This window comes from Salarias fasciatus, chromosome 20 (assembly GCF_902148845.1).
Source record: "Salarias fasciatus chromosome 20, fSalaFa1.1, whole genome shotgun sequence".
NCBI classification, from domain to species: domain Eukaryota; kingdom Metazoa; phylum Chordata; class Actinopteri; order Blenniiformes; family Blenniidae; genus Salarias; species Salarias fasciatus.
The window spans coordinates 22,229,017-22,247,652 of record NC_043764.1 but is presented as its reverse complement, the minus strand read 5'-3'; the positions used below and the strand labels follow the sequence as shown (position 1 = coordinate 22,247,652).

At 45.5% G+C, this 18,636-nt stretch overlaps 1 protein-coding gene across 1 annotated transcript; it reads left to right on the top strand.

Moving 5' to 3' along the window:
• The first annotated feature begins 1,399 nt into the window (after positions 1-1,399).
• Positions 1,400-16,741, top strand: LOC115407839 (protein bicaudal D homolog 2). The gene is made up of 10 exons (XM_030118358.1): positions 1,400-1,621; positions 3,206-3,538; positions 5,476-5,688; positions 5,876-6,028; positions 7,490-7,999; positions 9,324-10,193; positions 10,752-10,931; positions 11,837-11,988; positions 12,915-13,275; positions 14,360-16,741. The coding sequence occupies exons 2-10, from the start codon at positions 3,287-3,289 to the stop codon at positions 14,363-14,365; spliced, it is 2,697 nt and encodes an 898-aa protein (XP_029974218.1). The 5' UTR covers positions 1,400-1,621; positions 3,206-3,286; the 3' UTR covers positions 14,366-16,741.
• Positions 16,742-18,636: the final 1,895 nt, after the last annotated feature.

The following is an 18,636-nucleotide window of genomic DNA, read 5'->3' as shown; positions in this document are numbered from 1 at the left end:
TTAGTAGTAATGTAGTCAGTTTAGAAAATTAAACTGCATGCCCATCCCCATTCACAAAAAAAAAAAAAAAAAAAAAAAATCTTTGGCCATACTTCAGAGACTATTATCATATGAAAGGAAAATGGGAGCAGTATCCCAAATCCATTCCAGCCCAATTCAACCTATAATAACTTCAGATATTAAACATTAGTTTTCTAGTTTTTCTTTGCTGTGGCACAGAGTATATGTGAAGAAAATGTCATATTTTTTTGCAAAAACCAAACAATTGCTATCAAAACTGTTCACAATATCAGCATAAAATCAGCTTTAATGATACTTTCTGGTGCAAAATACATTGAAATGTCCAACAATCAAAGTTTCATTATGCATATTTTTACAGACTTCTCTTGACAGAATGGTTTTGAGGATGACTCTATTTTACTGGTCAACAGCAGAGCCACCTTCATTCCAAAGAACTCTGGTATAGACCCTTCCTTCCTGTGATCATCAGACTTGAAAAGTCCTCTTTGTAAATAGTGTTTGTTGATTTTTTTCTGTCAGTTTCATTCTTTCTATGCTTATATTAATCACCACTTAGTTTTATATTTGATATTATTCATGTAATTTTTAATTTTTCTTATTGATTTTTGAACTTTCTATTCTGTTTTTTTTCTGTGTTCTATTCTGTTTTATTCTAATGATCTCAGGGTCATGGGTTGTCATGTTCGCTACTGTCAAGAGATTTGTTTAAAAACATTGGAAAGAGTTAGATTATTACTATCACCATTTTATTATCACTCCTTTTATTGTAAGTTAAGAAGCAATATCAACCATACACAGAGTTGTTACTGTCATGTGTTACCAAGCTTGCAAAATGTACCATTAAATGTCAACATACCAATATGTTCCAGAGATAACAACTGTCACTAAACAGTGTCTTTAATCATCCCCAGTACTGATATGAGCTCTCGGTTGGCAGCTGACATCAATATAAAACTGTCCATTTGCAAATAAAGTCCAACCCATCTGCCGCAGCCGGAAGAAACTCCTTTTATAAGGTGACTGTCGTGGACGTTTCTGAATCTTTTCAGGGACCAGCATTACCTGTGACTATTACTGGATAAATGTTAATAATCTCAAGTCAGTTTTATTTCTATACCAAGTAAAGAATCAAAGAACTGGAGGAGCTGATGGAACGGTAAAAGTCCTGGACTCTAACAAATCGATGTTTTTATTTATTTATTTATTATAATTATTTTCTTTATTTATTAAATTTATTTTTTACATTTTTTTATCGTTTGTTTGGTGGTTTGGAGGTCCGTTTCGGAGCCTCTTGCGGGCCGGTTTTGGCCCACGAGCCTTGTGTTTGGGAAGCGGCTGCCGCTGTAGTTGCGTCTTTCCGTCGCTAGAGGGCCCAGTGGTGCCTTCACGTTTTCGGCGCGCGTTTGACACTCGACCTCCCGGAGAAACGCGAGAACCGGGGCGCGAGGAAGGGACGCGGACGCTCGGTATCCCCGGCCGGTTTCCCCGGCTACCGTCGTGTTGAGCAGTCGCCGCTCCCCGCAGCTCGTGAGGGAGGCGCGGGGCTCAGTGTCTGCAGGCAGCCGACCGGCGAGCTCCATCTTTGAGGCAGACGCGCAGGGTGAGTTCACAGCCTGGCTAATGATGGCCATCCTGCTAATTAGCTTGTCTTGACAGGATCCGGCTGACGTTACGACCCGAGAGCGGCTGAGCGCAGAGAAGTCAGCCAGTTTAACTCCACATCCAGGACCGTGCCCACAAGGCCGGGATGTTCCCGAGCTAGCCTCCGCGAAGTTAGCATCGCGGGTTCGTTTCCATCAGCGTGAAGCTAAAGCTACCGCGGCTAGCTTTCACACCGGATCCTGTTTCCTCTCCGCTGTCGTCTTCGATTTCGTTTCTTTTTAAGAATAGCGTTAACTAAAAATTTTTAGAGGACGTTTAACATTGAAAGCTAAAAGGGGACCTTTAATGACCCTCTAGAACTTTATAGAAATAACGAACGTCTGTTTTGGGGAGGACGAAGTGGAACTGATGCTTGTCGTGATGACGGACTAGCCTCATCGTTGGCTCTGGACCACCGGCGGCTGCTGTTCCATCTTCGGACACGAGGAAACGAGGGGAGTGTGCCCCACCCAGGCAGCACCGCTGTGCCAGCCAACAAGCGACAGCCAGCTGTCATAGATGTCTCGCTAATATTAGTGTCCAACTGCGTATTGTGGAACATAAATTGTTGCTGATGTGAGTCTTTTGAATGAATGCGACCTGTCATTGCTGACATTTCAGTAGTAATTCCTTCAGGAGGCTTGCAGATAAACATTTTCTTCTCGCTTCTTCCCTCATGTGCATCAGAGGTTTTACATGACCTGTGATGTGATTTTTAGATAAAACTCGGCAGCATGTACAGTCTGCGGTGATGTCTTTCATGCAAACGCTTTGGGCAAATCCTACTTATATGAGCCATGTCTTGTTATTTTATGTAAACCATATGTTAGACAACCTATTGATCCAGCTGAACAAAGACTTCATTCTGTGGACAATGTCACACTTGGAGAACTTAAGAACGAAGCAGCAAACTAATGAAAAGATTTATATAACAAGGTGTATACAAAACTTTCATTTGTAGAGTACTGAAAAATATTAAATTAGAATAGTGATATTAAACTACATTAAGCTATTTGCTTTCTCCCTGTGCCTTTTTGCAGAATATTGATTGACACATGGAATAATACCCCTCTCACATAGTCCTGCCTCCTCTCTGGTGCACGTGCTTTCCTCAGCCATTGTCTTTACTCTGTTGAGCTGCTGTACTTATTGTTTTAAAGAGAAAATCCAAAGCTTTCCAGTGACATGCCATGTGTTTTACTGGACCTCTAAATATTAAAATTACCAGCAAGAGAAGATGAATAACACTTTTCCTGTATATTAAAATTATCATTTTTAAATTCAGATTACCTAGTTTAAAGCAGAGGAGGTGAATGGACGAGGTGTACCACAAAGAGGTGAAGCACAGTATTGAGGTTTGTTCTTGCTGCAGCTGTTGCTGAACTCTCTGTGGTGGTCATTTGGTCCTTGAATCTTAAGTAGTTCTCTCTCAGCTGATTCCAAAGTTAATCTTTCCCCATGCAGTTTGACTAATTAGTGCCATAAGATGATTTATGTAGAACCAAGCCATTGCATAACTGCTCTTTGTGTTTTGTGTTTGCAGTGTGGCGTAATGAGAGTTGAGGGGTGAAGCAGGCAGGTGTCCCAGTAGACCGTTGGCAGACGAGTGGGAAGCCCGACCAGGATGCTGGAGGCAGATGCAGACCCAGCAGCTGCAGCAGTCGAGGGGGGAGGAGAGGCAGAGATGGGGAGCAGAGACCTGAACGCCGAGGTGATGCGCCTGACTTTGGAGCTCCAGGAGGCCACGGAGGAGAAGCTACAGGCAGCGCGCTATGGCCTGGTGGTGCTGGAGGAAAGTGCTGCTCTCAAGAGGAAACACACGCAGCTGGAAGAGGAGCATGAGGCCCTCAAAGTGGAGCTACAGCAGCTCAAAGAGGTAAGCACCCAGAGCCCCTCTGGACAAAAACATTCATGATATAGATCTTTATAAAAGCTTGTTAATGTTGAAATACACTGTATTCTTTTATATCCTTGTGCCTGTGGGGTTAAGCCTGGACTTAAAGTGGAGGAAACCTGTTTTATATCAGGTGTAAAAACTAGCCATGTTTTACAATACAAGCTGAAATGACTTGATCTTGCAACTCCTGCAAAAAGGAGCAGCTCAGTGTTCACCATGATGACATAATTAATTTTGATGCTGCACATTGAAAGAAGCTATTTTTATATTTATTAACAGAGACTGTTAAACACAGGGAAAAATACCATATTGTCCATGATATACAACAAATCATTAACTTTTAGCTTTTTTTTTGTTTTTGCAATTGCATTATAATATTTATGCTATTTTAAAGATTAACTATACATATACTGTTGGCATAGTGTATGCCGTTGTCACTGTTTACTGGATCGCCCCAGAGAAAGGCACATCCTCATGTTGTTCATCCTAACTTTAATAACTTCGGCGCTGCTTGCGCATTAAGTCCTGCTATAGAGATGCCATTGTTGTGTTTGTGCAGCTGAACTGTGACATGAACTTGACTCATCCTGCCTGTGCCCTTTGGCAGCTTGGGAGTTTCTTCCACCACAATAACAGTGCTGTTGAAGTTGTGACCTAATATTATGCTGTCAGTGAGGAGGATTGTGATCGCATGCTGAGTCAGTTAGGCCCTCGCATGTCATTTGACGTGGGAGGCATCAGCAGGAGCAGACTGCTTAGTGATTAGGACGTTTTCTACTGCGAGCTGCTAAGTATATTCTTTTCAACATGCCACAGCATCCCTGTGAGTCATAAACTCACGACCAGCATGTCGATCAATATAATTATTATTGTGTTAGTATATGCTTCTCTGTTATATTGGAAGCATGGCGTGTTTTTCTCAATAACCTTCACCACATCAAGCTTCCTGGTGTTTTTTTTTTTTAATTTTTTTAATAGCTTCGTCTCCCAAATTACACCTGGAGGCCGCAGTGGTTAATCATTAATATTTTAAACGTTAATCTCATTTTCTGATGCAAACTTTCTCACAAACGCACCAGATGAGCCTTTGGGGTATTTAGTATAGCTTGAAGCAGCATTTCAAAAGTGGTTATGCAAGAAAGTAATCCCCTATAAAATAAAATCCCCTCATGTGAGCGGATTTTCAGTCATTTGAGGTTTTTTTTTTTTCTTCATTTGAATTTGGAGCTGAAAGAAATGGTTTAAATTCAACTGATGTATAGTTATAGATATTTAGCAATAAATAAGCCAGTAAATGCTGAAACTGAGTATGTATAGAATACATCTCTTTTGATCTGAAGGAGCGTCGTGGTACAGAAAAAACAAAAAAATCATTTGCTGTAATATGCATGAACCCTGTTTCTCAGCTATAAGCAGCTCTGGCTGGATTTTAGCAGAGTAGGTGCATATGGTCTAATTTGTGAAATTAGCATGCTTGTATAACTTTCCAGTGATGTTCAGTTGAGTGTAATTAGTAGGACATTCATCTCATTTAACACCTCATACTGGATGTAGTCCTGTACAGTCAGTGATGCATGAATGTGTCAAGGTTCCTGATTATTGCAGGCTGTGATAAAACGCGGTTTAACACGGCAGAAGCTGCACTCAGAGTATCATGTTGATGCGATGAGAGTGCGGAGTGATGCGGGCATGGCTTTTAAGGTCTAAGGTTACCGTGAATGAGCTATTTCCTCCGTGTAATCAGGTTATAAGTGATGATTGTGAGGGCATTCCAGCTCCCTTTTCTTATTCGGGTTTTGTGTTTACATTTCCTCACTTGATAAGATGCGACCAATCAGCGCCGTCAACGTTGTTCAGATAGGAAACGCTTCGTGCGACTTCAGCCCTTTCCTTATCTGGCTTTTGTTTGTGTCAAGGCATTCGCAGATTCTGTGAGCAGTCAGAAGCGCGCAGCTGCAGATGGAGAGTGCCGGGAGGAGAGCCTGCTGCAGGAGACGGCCACGAAGGAGGCTGCCATGGCAACCCGCATGGAGGAAGTTCAGGCAGAGCTCAAGCAGGCGCGCCTCGCTCTGAGCAACGCCCACGCAGAAATCGACAGGCTCGGGGTGGTTTCCACCCAGCTCAAGAAGGTACGGTGCACCTGCGTGCCGAGGCTGCACGGGGAGTCCCGTTAAGTCCCATCCTCTCAACTCATTCAAGATAAATTACGTCTGCAGCCTAATTCCCAAAACCAAATCCAATATCCAATACATTGAAATAACAGTTATCCCTTTCAGACTGAATCGCAGTGATCTGACAGTGGGTTGCGTTTCACAGGAATGTGAATGTCTGGAGGCGGAGAAGGGCCATCTGAGGGATGAAATGAAGGAGTATAAAGTACGTGAGCTGCGCCAGTTACAGGACAACAGTGAGCTCGAAGAAGAAAACATTTCTCTCCAAAAGCAGGTGTCTGTGCTCAAGGAAAATCAGGTCAGTTATCACCAAACTACAGCAAGTTCATTGCAAAGTTTTACTTTATAACTGTTTTTTTTTTCCCAGGAAGCACATGTAAGTTGCTTTGCTGTCTTTTTCTGTTTTGCATTTTTTGCATCGGAGTATAAGGGAAAAACTTCACACCCATGCTACAAAGTACAAACTCTTGAATAGATGAGGTGCTTCGGTTACTGGATGATTAATGAGGTTATTACCAGAAAGCTAAACAGGCCTCACCTCACAGGGCAGTGATTCATCCCCAGTATACCAACTATGAATTTACATTTTCTGGGAGAGCGTTTCCAAAGCCAATAAAACATTTAACAGGAAATCCACCTGAGGAAAACAAAAACACTAATTATAGTTTCAAGTGGGACTGAAGCAAACTCGCCATGCCCAGTGTGTGTTGAGGCGATTCATTTCTGATGTTTAAATGAAGGTATCCATTTCAATTGATTTTAACTCTGCTTAAAATAGTCTGCAAATTAACGTTTTTAAGAATCCATGTGGTGATCCATAATAAGTGGTTCTATACTTCGGGATAGAAACTGGCCCAGAGTGAATACACACTACTCAAGACGTTGTGTGGTTTGTGCAGAATTTAACAGATGTTTGTTAGTGTGCGTGCGGCACAGTCATAGGTTCAGCATGGGGTTAAAGAGACATGTATTCTGATTTTTCCTTTTCACTAGGTAGGGTAACTAATTTGTTATATTTGAAGTGTTTTTTTTTTTTTTTTTTTTTACTTCAGAACAAGGGAAGGTTTGTGTTTTTGTCCCTTTTTATTTAAGCTCAGATGGAAATGTTTGACATTGCGCTCAGGAATGAAACGAGCGTCTTTCTTGGAAGTTGTACTTGTGTTATGCAACAGTTTGTTCTACAGTGGTATGTACTGGATGAAGTGCTCTCGATGGCATTTACCAGCTGAGAAGTTATTCAAGCAAACCCAGTTTGTCATTTGCTTTTGTAAGTAGGGAGCAGGTTGAGGACAGCCTGGAAAAGCGAGTGTTTGAATTAGAAAGGAGAGAAAGGAATGTGAGTTACAGTAAACTGAAATAAATGGTTGTGATGAGGAAACACAGTGAATGTGGAGGTAGTGAAGGAAGTTTCAGTATGTGGGCCGAAACGACCAAAGCATTGAAAAATTAAATGAAGATATTCATAATTAAACTTTTCAGTCATTCTTTGATTCTAAAGGGGCTTAAAAGTGTGATTACTGCTATGCATTTTCAGTAGAGATGCTGTAATCCAGCAGAGAAGGCTGTGTAAATTCAGGAATGACCAGATCATAAAGTCATGTTCTGGCGCTCCTAAATGGCCTTGTGAAGTCTGGCTTGTGTGAAAGTGAATACTTGAGGTATAGATCAGTGTTGAGGCCAGATGTATGATATGTATTCTTAAAATTACCCAGAAAAAGTCTAAGCAAGCCTGCTGTTTGTGCATGTGATCATATTTCAGGTTGAGTTTGAATCGATAAAGCTGGAGTTGACCCACAAGAACGAGGAGCAGGACGAGCTGCGGGCGCAGCTGGACGAGGCGGCGAGGCTGAGGGAGATCGCAGAGCGGCAGCTGGATGAGGCCCTGGAAGCCCTGAAGGAGGAGAGGGAGCAGAAGAACAGTCTGCGGCGGGAGCTCTCCGCCTTGACCCTCAACCCCTTTGATTCCGTGGGGAACCTGGAGCTCCACCTGGATCAGCTGGATGACAGCCAGGAGGAGGGCCGAGGCGGAGAGGGCGAAGGTGAGGAGGAGAACCAGGACAGTGGCTTCAATAACGGTCCTGGGTCTGCCTCCAGTTCTGCTCACCCTCCTCACTTGGGAGGCTCCAAAAGCAACGGCCTCATCCACCGCAACTCCACCCCTCGCAACAGCGACGTCTTCCTCCGTGCCCCGGCCTCCGGGCTGGTGTCCGACCTGCTGAGCGAGCTGCACTTCTCCGACAGCCAGAAGCTGAAGCAGCAGCTCCTGCAGGTATGCGGCTCGTCTGTACCAGAGCTTTGGAATAATTCACTTTACTGAGGTGTGATTTCAAGATAAAGGTGAATTTGCTCACTAAGCAGTTTTTTATCACTTCTAGGAGCATCAGAACTTTCGGTTTGCAATTTTGCAACTAACATGGTGAAGTAATCTAGATTTTAGCATGAAATAGTTTTTTGAATCCATTATTTATAGTTTGGCCTTATCAAGCGGTGGCCCCGAGCAGAGACGGACCAGCTGTGGTCATTGTGAGGACTGTAAAAATGTCATTCTCACTGCCAGAGGGGGGAATTATGACAGAGTACATCTTCTACTCTATGGAAACTACAGCAGCTGATTCAATAAGAAGGACTGATCATAAATGAGAGCTTTTGCCTTGAAACTGATTCAGTCATGCTTTCGTGTTGAGTCATTTCACTTGATACCCGGTTCAGGTGTGCTTGAAATGACCATCATCGTAGCGCCACATGTGAAGCCAGTATTTGTGTTTTGGGATATGGTCAATAGGTTGTAAAGTATGAGGATGAGAGCTGTGTGGGCTCTTCTTGATCATAAGTTAAACTTGAATGTCTTAATTATTAGATCCACACTGTAGATCTCTGAACAAAGTCCTGAACCCCCAACTGATTGTGTCACATCAGGAAGGGAACCCGGCATAGAGGCAGGTCACATGATCCACCCTCGAGACGCCTGAAGGAGACTCAGTTGATGCAGTAAAGAGCAGATTCATTGGAATTTCTTTTCTTCTTCCTTTTTTTCCTTCTCTTCATAGTTCAGGTTAAATCTCTTCAGACTGAACATGAGACACTGATAGATTTGAAATATCGCAGGATATAGAAATAATATCAACTGAATACACTGTGCTCTGAGTGAGGAGGTTCTCAGACACCTAGACGGGCTCGTCTGCCTCTTCCTGCTGTCGACCACATCCGCTCTGCGTCGGTGAGAGAGAATCACGTGCGTCTCAGCAGAGGGAATCAGTCCGAGCTGATACAGTTTCACGGCTTCACAAACAGAGGGGCACTTTAGAAAATGAGGAACTGTCATCCATCTGTGTCTGGAGGAAATATATTATTTATGATGCACTTAAATTGGGGGGTTGGGCGAGAAGCCTTCACCCGACAGATGTTTGCAGTGAGGAGATGAATGGGGTCAGCCTTTGTTTTAAATGAAGTGCTTTAAGAATAAAGGTTAATATGGGGATACTTTACTCTCTGTCAATCTAGTTTTTATGCAGAATAAATCTGTAATTACTATTAATTCATTCATCTCTGTTGTAATTGGTTTGATTGAGTTGATGTTTGTTGCGTGAACGCAGGCGGAGCGGGAGAAGTCCAGCCTCACCAGCAAGGTGGAAGAACTGCAGATGCAGCTGGTGATGTCCAAACAGGCGCTGAGTCAGCAGGAAGACAAGGTGGGCTCGCTCACCCAGCAGCTGGAGGCGGTGCAGAGCAGCCAGCACCACAACCACGAGGCGGACGACAAGGGAGACGACGAGGCAGAAAACGGGGAGGGCGGCGACGGGGTCTTCGATTACGAGGTCGACACGAAGAGCAAGGAGGTCCTGGAGGCGCGCATGCGCTCCGCCAGCGAGGAGCTGATGAAGCTCCGAGACGAGCTGTCTCAGGCCGGGACTCGCTACAACACCCTGGAGCAGAGGTACAAGAACGAGAAGGACCGCTGGAGGTTCGAGGCCCAGGAACTCGCCGACAAGATCCGGCAGTGCATCAAGTCCAGCAAGCAGGATCAGGAGCGCATCGGCGAGCTGGAGAAGGAGATCGGCGCCACGCGGAAAGTGGCGAGCGACTCCGAAGGCCACCTGAGCGTCGCCCAGGAGGAGCTGCTGGCCTTCTCGGAGGAGCTCTCCAACCTCTACCACCACATCTGCGTGTGCAACAACCTCACGCCCAAGCGGGTCACCCTCGACTACTACCGCGACGGCGCCAGGGCGAGCGGTGGAGCCGGCGGCGCGCGGAGGCCGCATAACGTCTTTCCCCAGAAGAAGCCCCGCGCCAACGACATGTTCATCTCGAAGGCCGCAGCGTTGCAGTTCATGGGGGAAGTGGACAGCGCCACGGCCAGCATAGACTCTCCCAGCTGCCCCGGATCCCCCACCTTGGATTTCAGGGACCCCTCTAACGTCAGCAACCTGGTCGCCGTCATCCGCTGCCAGATCAAACACCTCCGGGTAAGATGCGCCCCAAACACGTGATTCCATGTCAAGGTTTTAACCGGTGGAGGTTCTCAAAAGGCTTCGTTACGACTTCAGTGCCATTAAACACACTCTCGCTCCATGTGAAAGCTTCTCCTGCTGGAGTTGTTTTGCTCAAACTAATCATAAGCTCAGACTGGTAAAGCAGCTGAGTTGCTCCGGTGTCCGCACAAATCCACCGCCTGGTATGGGCTCTGTAAACACGTGTGTATGGGTTTGACTGGATTGGCTTATCAGGGGTCAGAGTTCAGTTTTGCCTTCCATTACACTGAACCTGTTTTGGTTAAAAAGCATTGTTTTGATATATTAATTAGAGAGGTTTCCCTTCTGTGGTATTGCTAGAGTTATTGTTTCTTACAGTACACATCTCTGGAGTAATTTCACTCAACTGTAAATCTGATATCAGTTTTTAAGCGACTTTCGCTTTTTGGCAATTAAGACCTCACTTTGATACTGTTGAAAAGAAAAACACGGCTTTGAGTTGAAACAAAGGCCATAATTGCTGTCTCAGGAACGGTTTTTGCTTGGTGTCAGGTGGCGGTGGATCTTTGTCGTCAGAGGGGTGCGATGCCTTACACGGGCTTCAGCAGCAGTGGGGAGTCGGAGCGGGATGCTGAGAGCCTCCTGGAGGAAGTCCTGAAGCTCAAGTCTCTCCTCAGCACCAAGAGAGAACAGATCGCCACGCTCAGGACTGTCCTGAAGGCCAACAAGCAGGTAGGACACACTGCAGTGCACAGAGAAACCAGTGTCTGGAAAAAAAAAACCAACTCATGCATGCTTTGGAAAAACACGCAAAAGTCAGCCCGAGTCTAATTTGGACTGAAACCACAGATAAGCTCAGTGTGTGACCAGAGTGTGAACCACTGTGCAGCCGCTGTGACTGAATCCTTCACAGCTATTTAACTTAAACATTCAATCATATTCATTCATCCCACTGCTGTGAATTAAATGGACACATCCATAGTAATAGTATTTTCTGTCACGTCTCTCTTGCTCGAGTTGCGTAGAACATGTCAAGCGTGTACAGTGAGCCTTCATGCCGTTTTCATGGATATCAGAAGGACGCATGAGGCTGTCGAAATGTTTCTGTTTAATCGATTGCCCAGTTAAAGCAGCAGAGCGAGCCTCGTATTATCCATGCATAATCTGGACGCGAGCGGTGTGTTTGACCTCTCTTAGTGTCCCGTCTAGACGGCCCGTTGGACTCACGTTGTCCTGCACCTCCTCCGTACTGTCAGGATGCCGTCCCCCCCCCCCCCCCCCCCCCCCCCCCCCTCCTGTCTGCTCGCACCTCAAGCTCTGCATGACCCGCTTCTCCTCTCATTCCCCGAGCTGTCAGTCGCTCCATGCATGTCTGCACAAGGAGCATGCGCTCAAATGCACACACACACACACACACACACACACGGTAGTTCCCAGTTGTCTAATGTGTTAACTGGGCAATTTGATTACATCTACACACACACAGAGGTCAGCGCGTTCACTGCCTTCTGTTTACTTGGGTTTTCTCTCAATGTTTGCATTTTAATGTACAGAGATATAGTTACTGTTTCTGTCATTAATCCTGCGTAATGATGCACGTAGCGCTGCACTTGTTATTAATGTTTTGATGATTGCAGACTGCGGAGTTGGCCTTGTCCAACCTGAAAACCAAGTATGAGACGGAGAAGAGCATGGTGTCAGAGACCATGATGAAGCTGCGAAATGAGCTCAAGGCCCTGAAGGAGGACGCCGCCACCTTCTCCTCACTGCGAGTCATGTTTGCCAGCCGGTAAGATTTCCTGTTCGTGTGATTTACAGGTGTACCTGCAGCCATGTTCCAAAGTTGAAAACAGTTTAAATTCTTAAAAAAAAAAAGACTTTAAATTGAAGAGTTTTTAGTTCTGACCATTTCTCAGCTTCAGTGCCGGCGTTCCCCATCCTTTGCAATGGCGCTCTTGTTGTGGTCCAGCTTTTGCCATGGCCCATGTAATAAGCTTACCGTGCTTATTACGCCTGTGGACAATCCACGAGTTCACGTGAAGATTACGGGCCACATGCTCGGCCCTGTGCAGCTGGGGGAGGAGGTGGCAAGGACAGATTTGCTCCCTCAAGCCAGGTCACCTTAGTGCAGGAGCTGGAGCAGCAGACATGCGAAGGGTTAAACTTTGCGGCCACAACACTTAACTCACTAATCAGTAATCTCTGCCATCGGCATTGATAATTGTTTGCGGTGGTTTGCCTGAGTGAGCGCTCTAACAGCGTTTGGAGGAAATGCTTGAGTTGCTGCAGACGGTCAGGAGCTCGTGTTTGACCATCAGTAAGACGGATCAGAGAACACCGAGGACTGCAGGTGTCTCTCAGGCTAAAGGTTACAGCAAGGAAAAAAAATGATCCCTGCTGGTAGCTAGGTGTAGTGGTGCCACCGTGTGGGCGGCTGTGGGAACTGCATTTCTACACTTTAGAAGGAGCATTTTTCTGCTCTACTTTCACACTATTTATTATATTTTTCCCAAGCGGTTTGGCAAGATTAAGAGTTTCTTGATTTTATTTTTTAAATCAAGAAACTGATCAAATGTGAACTAATTTCTTCAAGTGTTTGGTTTGCTTCTAACACACAAAAGACATGTTGAGCATGTGTTGTGTGTGTGTGTGTGTGGCTGTTAACTCTCACTCTGCTTGTGCATGTGGCTTCTTTGCCTGTCCTGCGCCTCTCAGGTGTGACCAGTATGTCACGCAGCTGGACGAGATGCAGCGGCAGCTCGCCGCCGCCGAGGACGAGAAGAAGACGCTGAATTCCCTGCTCCGCATGGCCATCCAGCAGAAGCTGGCTCTCACGCAGCGTTTGGAGGACCTGGAGGCGCCTCTGTCCCCCCACAGCCTGAACAGCAGCCCCCGCCGCTCCCGGGCCAAAGAGCTGGCCACCAAGTCGGGCCGGGCGCCCCGGAGCCCGCGGAGCAGCCCGGCCCGCCCGCCGGCGAGGAGCAGCCCGCGGGCCAGCCCGGTCCTCGGCGGCAGCGTTCCCGTCATGGCCACCCACCACCTGCGAGCGCTGACCCGGAGCCTGCACACCAGCCCCGTAAGAACGCCTCTCACTCTCTGTCCCGACAGCGCCGGCCAGTCAAACCGGCGGCCCCGCAAGGGCAAGGGCCTCCCGCCGCGGGACGCCACCTTCATTAGGAGCCATAGCGTCAGCGACGTCTTTAGCACAGACTCCAGCGAGGGCTATTCCCTGACCCGTAAAAGCTCCACCAGCTCCATGAGCAGCGAGTTAACCGTCAACACAAACGCCAGCGATTCCAGGAAGGGGGAGTCTCCTCGCAGGGCTTCGGTCCCGGCGCGGCAGGACACCTTCATCAAAACCCGTGTGGTGCCTGCGTCCTCCAGCAGGCTAAAAACCTCTCTGTTTTCCTCTCAAACTGATAATCTAATCTCTTCTAAAGCTTTGCGTGTGTATCCTAACGCATCTGAAGCATGGAGTGAAAGGCAGCAGCAGCAGCCGGATGGAAAACCCTCCTCTGATGGTTCAGTGAGGCGGAAACAGTCGACTCACAGGTCCAACTCTGCTCAGGCGCCAGCCGCATGCCGGAACGCCACGCAGTCCGACTCGGCCGCCCCGCAGTCGAACGCAAAACCGGCAGGGTCCCAGCCGGCCGCCTCGCTCTCCGGTGGTCACGGTCAGCCTGCGAAGAGCAGGATGACGGGGATCTGTAGGGAGTCCAGGCGTCGACTGTCCTCCGCCTCCAGAACCACAGAGGAGTTCCACACTAACGTCAGTAAAAGCTCCGACAGCCGAGCTCAGGCGTCGTCTTCCAGAGCCCGGAGCTCGCACTCCAAATCATCTCGCAGGAGATGAACGGGCGAGTTAACCCAGCTAAACGCGTTGATACTTGGTACTAACTTATCAGCACAAAACGTCAAAAATCATTAACTTCACTCTAGGATAGAAAACTGAAAATAAGTTCTAGTTGATATTTCACTTTATTTAAAGTTGATGCATTTTGTTACTAATGAGACCTAACTTGCTGATCCTTTACATGTTGTCTTTATCTGTTTATCCTTTATTTGCCCTTCATTGTTTTCACATACTTTGTTTTCTTTTTGAAGTTTTAAGTTGAACTAAATATTTGTTCTTTTGTCTTTGTCTCACCCTGTCTCTGTAGCGCTGAAACACTCCTTCCATTACTCCAAAACCCTTCTTCTTCATAAAGGACCTGTCTTCATGTTGACTCCCTGGCTCTCTCCTCCTTATCCCGACTCGAGACATCCTCTCCATCCCAGATACGATGCTACATTCCCCACTCTACCCACCAGAACCATGGATTGGAAACAAAAAAAAAAGTATTTAAAAAAAAAAGGAAAGAAAAGAAAAAACAGTCTAGATATCTCTCATCCCAGCCGCTTGGTCTTCTCTGCTTGGAGTGGAGAAACCTGCATGCAGCCTGGAGAGGGATGAAGAGGCTAATGTGCTGCTCATTTATTTGTGAAGTTCATTGACTGTCTTGTCCAAAGTGGTTCCAACCTCCATCTGGTCCTGTTCAAGGCTGCGTGTCGTGCTGAACCTCTGACAGTATTTATTCCAGACCGGGAGACTTTCCTCGTGCAGTTTCTACTGTCCTCACGGCTGCGACCTGTTCTCCGAAGGCTGTATTGTCTTTGCTCTCTTTGCCTTTAGCCCGGCGTTGTCAGGCGTCTCTTTTAGTGTCGGTAAGCCATTAGATCAGCTGCGGTAGCTCTCCCAGGTTAGTCGGGTTTTGTAGAACAGCGCAGCCTCAACTAACGGAGCGGCTGTCTTTAACGTAGAGCTTGCAGTTGTCTTGAGATTCCCTCCTGCGCCCTGCTGATGCAGTTTTTATCCTGTGATATCTCTGGTCGTTTGACGAGAGCCCGTCAGCCACACCCTTTAACTCGAGGCTGGTAAACACACCACTTCAGACGGAAGCAGGTCAGCCATAAGTTCACCGCCTCGGGTCAGAAGAAGAAAAAAAAAAAAGATGATTGGGAGATCTCCAATGTGCATCCTACTTTGCAAACTATGCAGACCGATCAGGACAGTGCCTGTACGATTCCTGCTGTTCTTTGAGCTCAAAGTTTTCAAACTTTTGAGTTCACAGTGAGTGGCTGCAGATATTTTACAGTTTGGCACTTCTCATACTCAGCAGCTTTTTTTGAAGTTAATTTCAGAGTGCAAAGTGGCGCAGGCAGTGAGCGTATCACTCTAAAACGGCTTGGTTCTCCTCTGGAAACAAAACAAAAATGAAGTCACGCTCCATGCTCATTGCTTCTGACCGTTCCCGTTCCGCTTCGGCTCAGCAAGCAACAATAATCATGTCTTGTGTATTTTATATTTCTTTCCTGTCCCCATGCTAATCTGTTGTGCTTCCGGAGCGAGCGTAGTGTCACGTCACCCACAGCAAATCGCGCTGCTTCTTCTGTGGCTCCATTGTTTTCACCCGGATTGCTAACCGAGGGCCTGCAGGTGCTGCTAGGGTTACTGCTCTTAGAAACTTGAATTAATATTGACGCCCGTCATTTTTAAAAGCATTACACTGTATGTTAGAGCTAGTGGCACATCATGGCACACATTTAACAGTAAAGCGTTGTTTTAACCCAAAACCTGTTCTGTTCTAGTCAGAGCTCATGGACCTGGACTGAAAAGACATTTGAAAGAAACCTGTAGATGCACTAATTTTAATTGATACCCCAACATGAATTTGCTTTAAAAGTGTTTTGATTCCAGGTCTGTGACTTCAGGACGGCGTTGTGTTTAACTTGTCCCTCACACAGCTTACATTCAGATTGGGTTTTACTTCATTTTACAAACAGTTATTTGTAAAATGAGACATAAATGCACCTGTCTTTAGTCTCCGCTTCCATGTCCATGAAGCCTCATCCTGCTGATTTTTGTATTTTTTTTTTTTCCTTTTAGTGCCTTGGTTTTGGTCACGTCTGTTTTTAGACAACATCACGCTTTCTAAACGAAGGCTACCATTCACCACAATAGCTGTGATTTAGTTTCTCGATGATGGTGTGTTTGAACTGCTTTTGAAGCCGCTCACTGAGCAGCGTTGGCACTGAATACAGTGGTATCTCATTCTGCTGAAGTATTCTCACTATTTAGCTGCGATGTTCTGCTAAAGATTCATTGAAGGATTTGACGATAAGCTGCCTCAGTGTTCGCCGTCTGATTCAGAAGAAGTTACTGTTGAAGGTAATTGAGGAATAAGGATCATGTGTTCACACACTCAGTTAAAAAGTGAGGATGCTTTAACACGATGCTGTATCACGACGAAGGATGTAAATGGATTTTATTAATCTATTTAATTCACTCTGTGCAGATGTGTGCATATAATTTAATTCCCATTGTTGTACAATATTTTAACTGTATTTATGTGGTCTGCATTCTGTGTAAATTGCTCCAGAAGACAACGTGCACACACTCCGCATTTGATGCTCCTCAACTTTTAATGTGTATGCAAGTTGACCTTCCACTGACCTGTGATCCACTTTTGTCATGAAGAATAAAAAAACAAGCCAACACTGTATCCTGAAGGCCGTCATGTGTTTGTGTTCACAGCAAGCTATCACTTTGTGGTTGATTGTCGTGGTTTGAATGTGGTTCAGGGTGGGGAGTCGGTCCATTCTTAGAAATCTCAAGCAGAAGTGTGAAACATAAGGCCTCCGGCCCAAACTGGAACCGCAAACCCACCAACATATTGCAACGAAAGCGCTGGGTTTCTTGCATCATCTGCTCCACTACAAAGAACAACTCGAGAGTGTGAATGTAAAGCTTGTTCGGACAATATTTCACAGGTTTGAGCCACTTATGGGAGAGGGGAGGACAATCATTCACACTTAAAGGCAATTTAAAGTTGGCGATTAAACCTCGGAGGCGAGAAGAACATGCAATCTACGTGCAGAAATGCTCGTAGCGTTCTCGCTGTGTGCCGGGAGTCACGTCGTCATGCAAATATCGGGACCGAGTTCTTTCCTGGAGGTTTTCTAGTTTTTGGTGGAACTTGAAGAGAACTTACTGAACGACATGACGTTTTGATGCTTTTCCCTCACGACCATCCAGAGCCCGAGAAAGTTTCCTGTATTGTCCCTACTGGGGGAAATTCTTTTCTGCAGTTCTCTCATATTATCTCAGTTAACCTTATCTAAACATGCAAGGAGCCATACGTGGCTCCAGGGAGCTGCTGGGGGTCAAGGGTCATGCTCAGGGGCCCACAGCGGTGACCTGTCTGCTGTGGGATTCAAGCCTATAGACTCTTCTCTCACTTCTAACCCACTCCGGCCCACGATTCCATCTGAACGACACTTTTGACTTAAAAATGAAGCAACAATCTCTAAATGGACAAAAGATCAACTTTAAATGTTCAGATTCAGGATACATTTTTGTGAATGACAGAAGACTTGTTAGAGACTGACTTAATGACATGTAGTGAATGTGAGTGTGTGTTATTGTCTCTGTGTGGTCAGATGAATGGTGGTGTAGCGTTTCTTCACTCGGTGTCGGAGGAATTGGCTCTAGAACCACACAACTCTGAAGAACACTACCCGAGTGTTTAAATTGGCTTGGTTTTACACTTTCCAACAGATTTTGATATATATATAACACACATTTTATATGTGATCAGATCAATAAATATTAGATCAACACAACTTCAACCACACTGTTCATTTTAAATCAAACAAAGATTTGTTTAAGTGCAAATGCCCAAGTTTCATTTGAGTATATTTTCATGTCAATAAGGTTAATAGTGTATGGATTACAGCATCTGCATGATTTCGTTTTCGCTTGTTTTCAATTCCCATATATTTTAATAGTTATAAGTAGTAAATTATACTTCGTATTGCCCCATCTTGATCCTCAACCTAAATATACATGGGTTTAGTTTGTGCAGTCGCAAATCAACTGATATCCCTGATAAATAAAACAAATACTTTTTGAAAAAAATAAATAAAAGAACAGCACGTTCGACATAGTAAGCAGGATTAACTCCATTTCAAAATCCACTGCAGCACGGCTCAAATAAAGTCTTAAATCCACAAGTCCTGATAAAACCTTCAGCCTCTTCAGACAGCATGTCTTCTAGTAGAATAACTTCATTAATCCAGGATGATGAGCCGCATAAGACAGCCGAACAAATCAACGTTAATCCACTGTCACTCAAACTGCGACCTCTGATCTATTTACAACAAAGATTAAAGATTGGAAGTTCCACTCGGCCTCCTTCGAACATCGAACAATCAAGCCTTGAAATCTGTTGTGCTTTGCTTTCTCACGCGACTCACGTATTTTGCAGAAGGCTCCTTGAGGTTGGCCGAGGCCCAGACTGACCCGCCTTAAATTCATTTGCAGGCTGTATCTGAGGTGGCCAGCTGGAAGAACGAGTTTGATAAGCTGCAGACCTGCTTGTTTGTTTCAACACGTCTT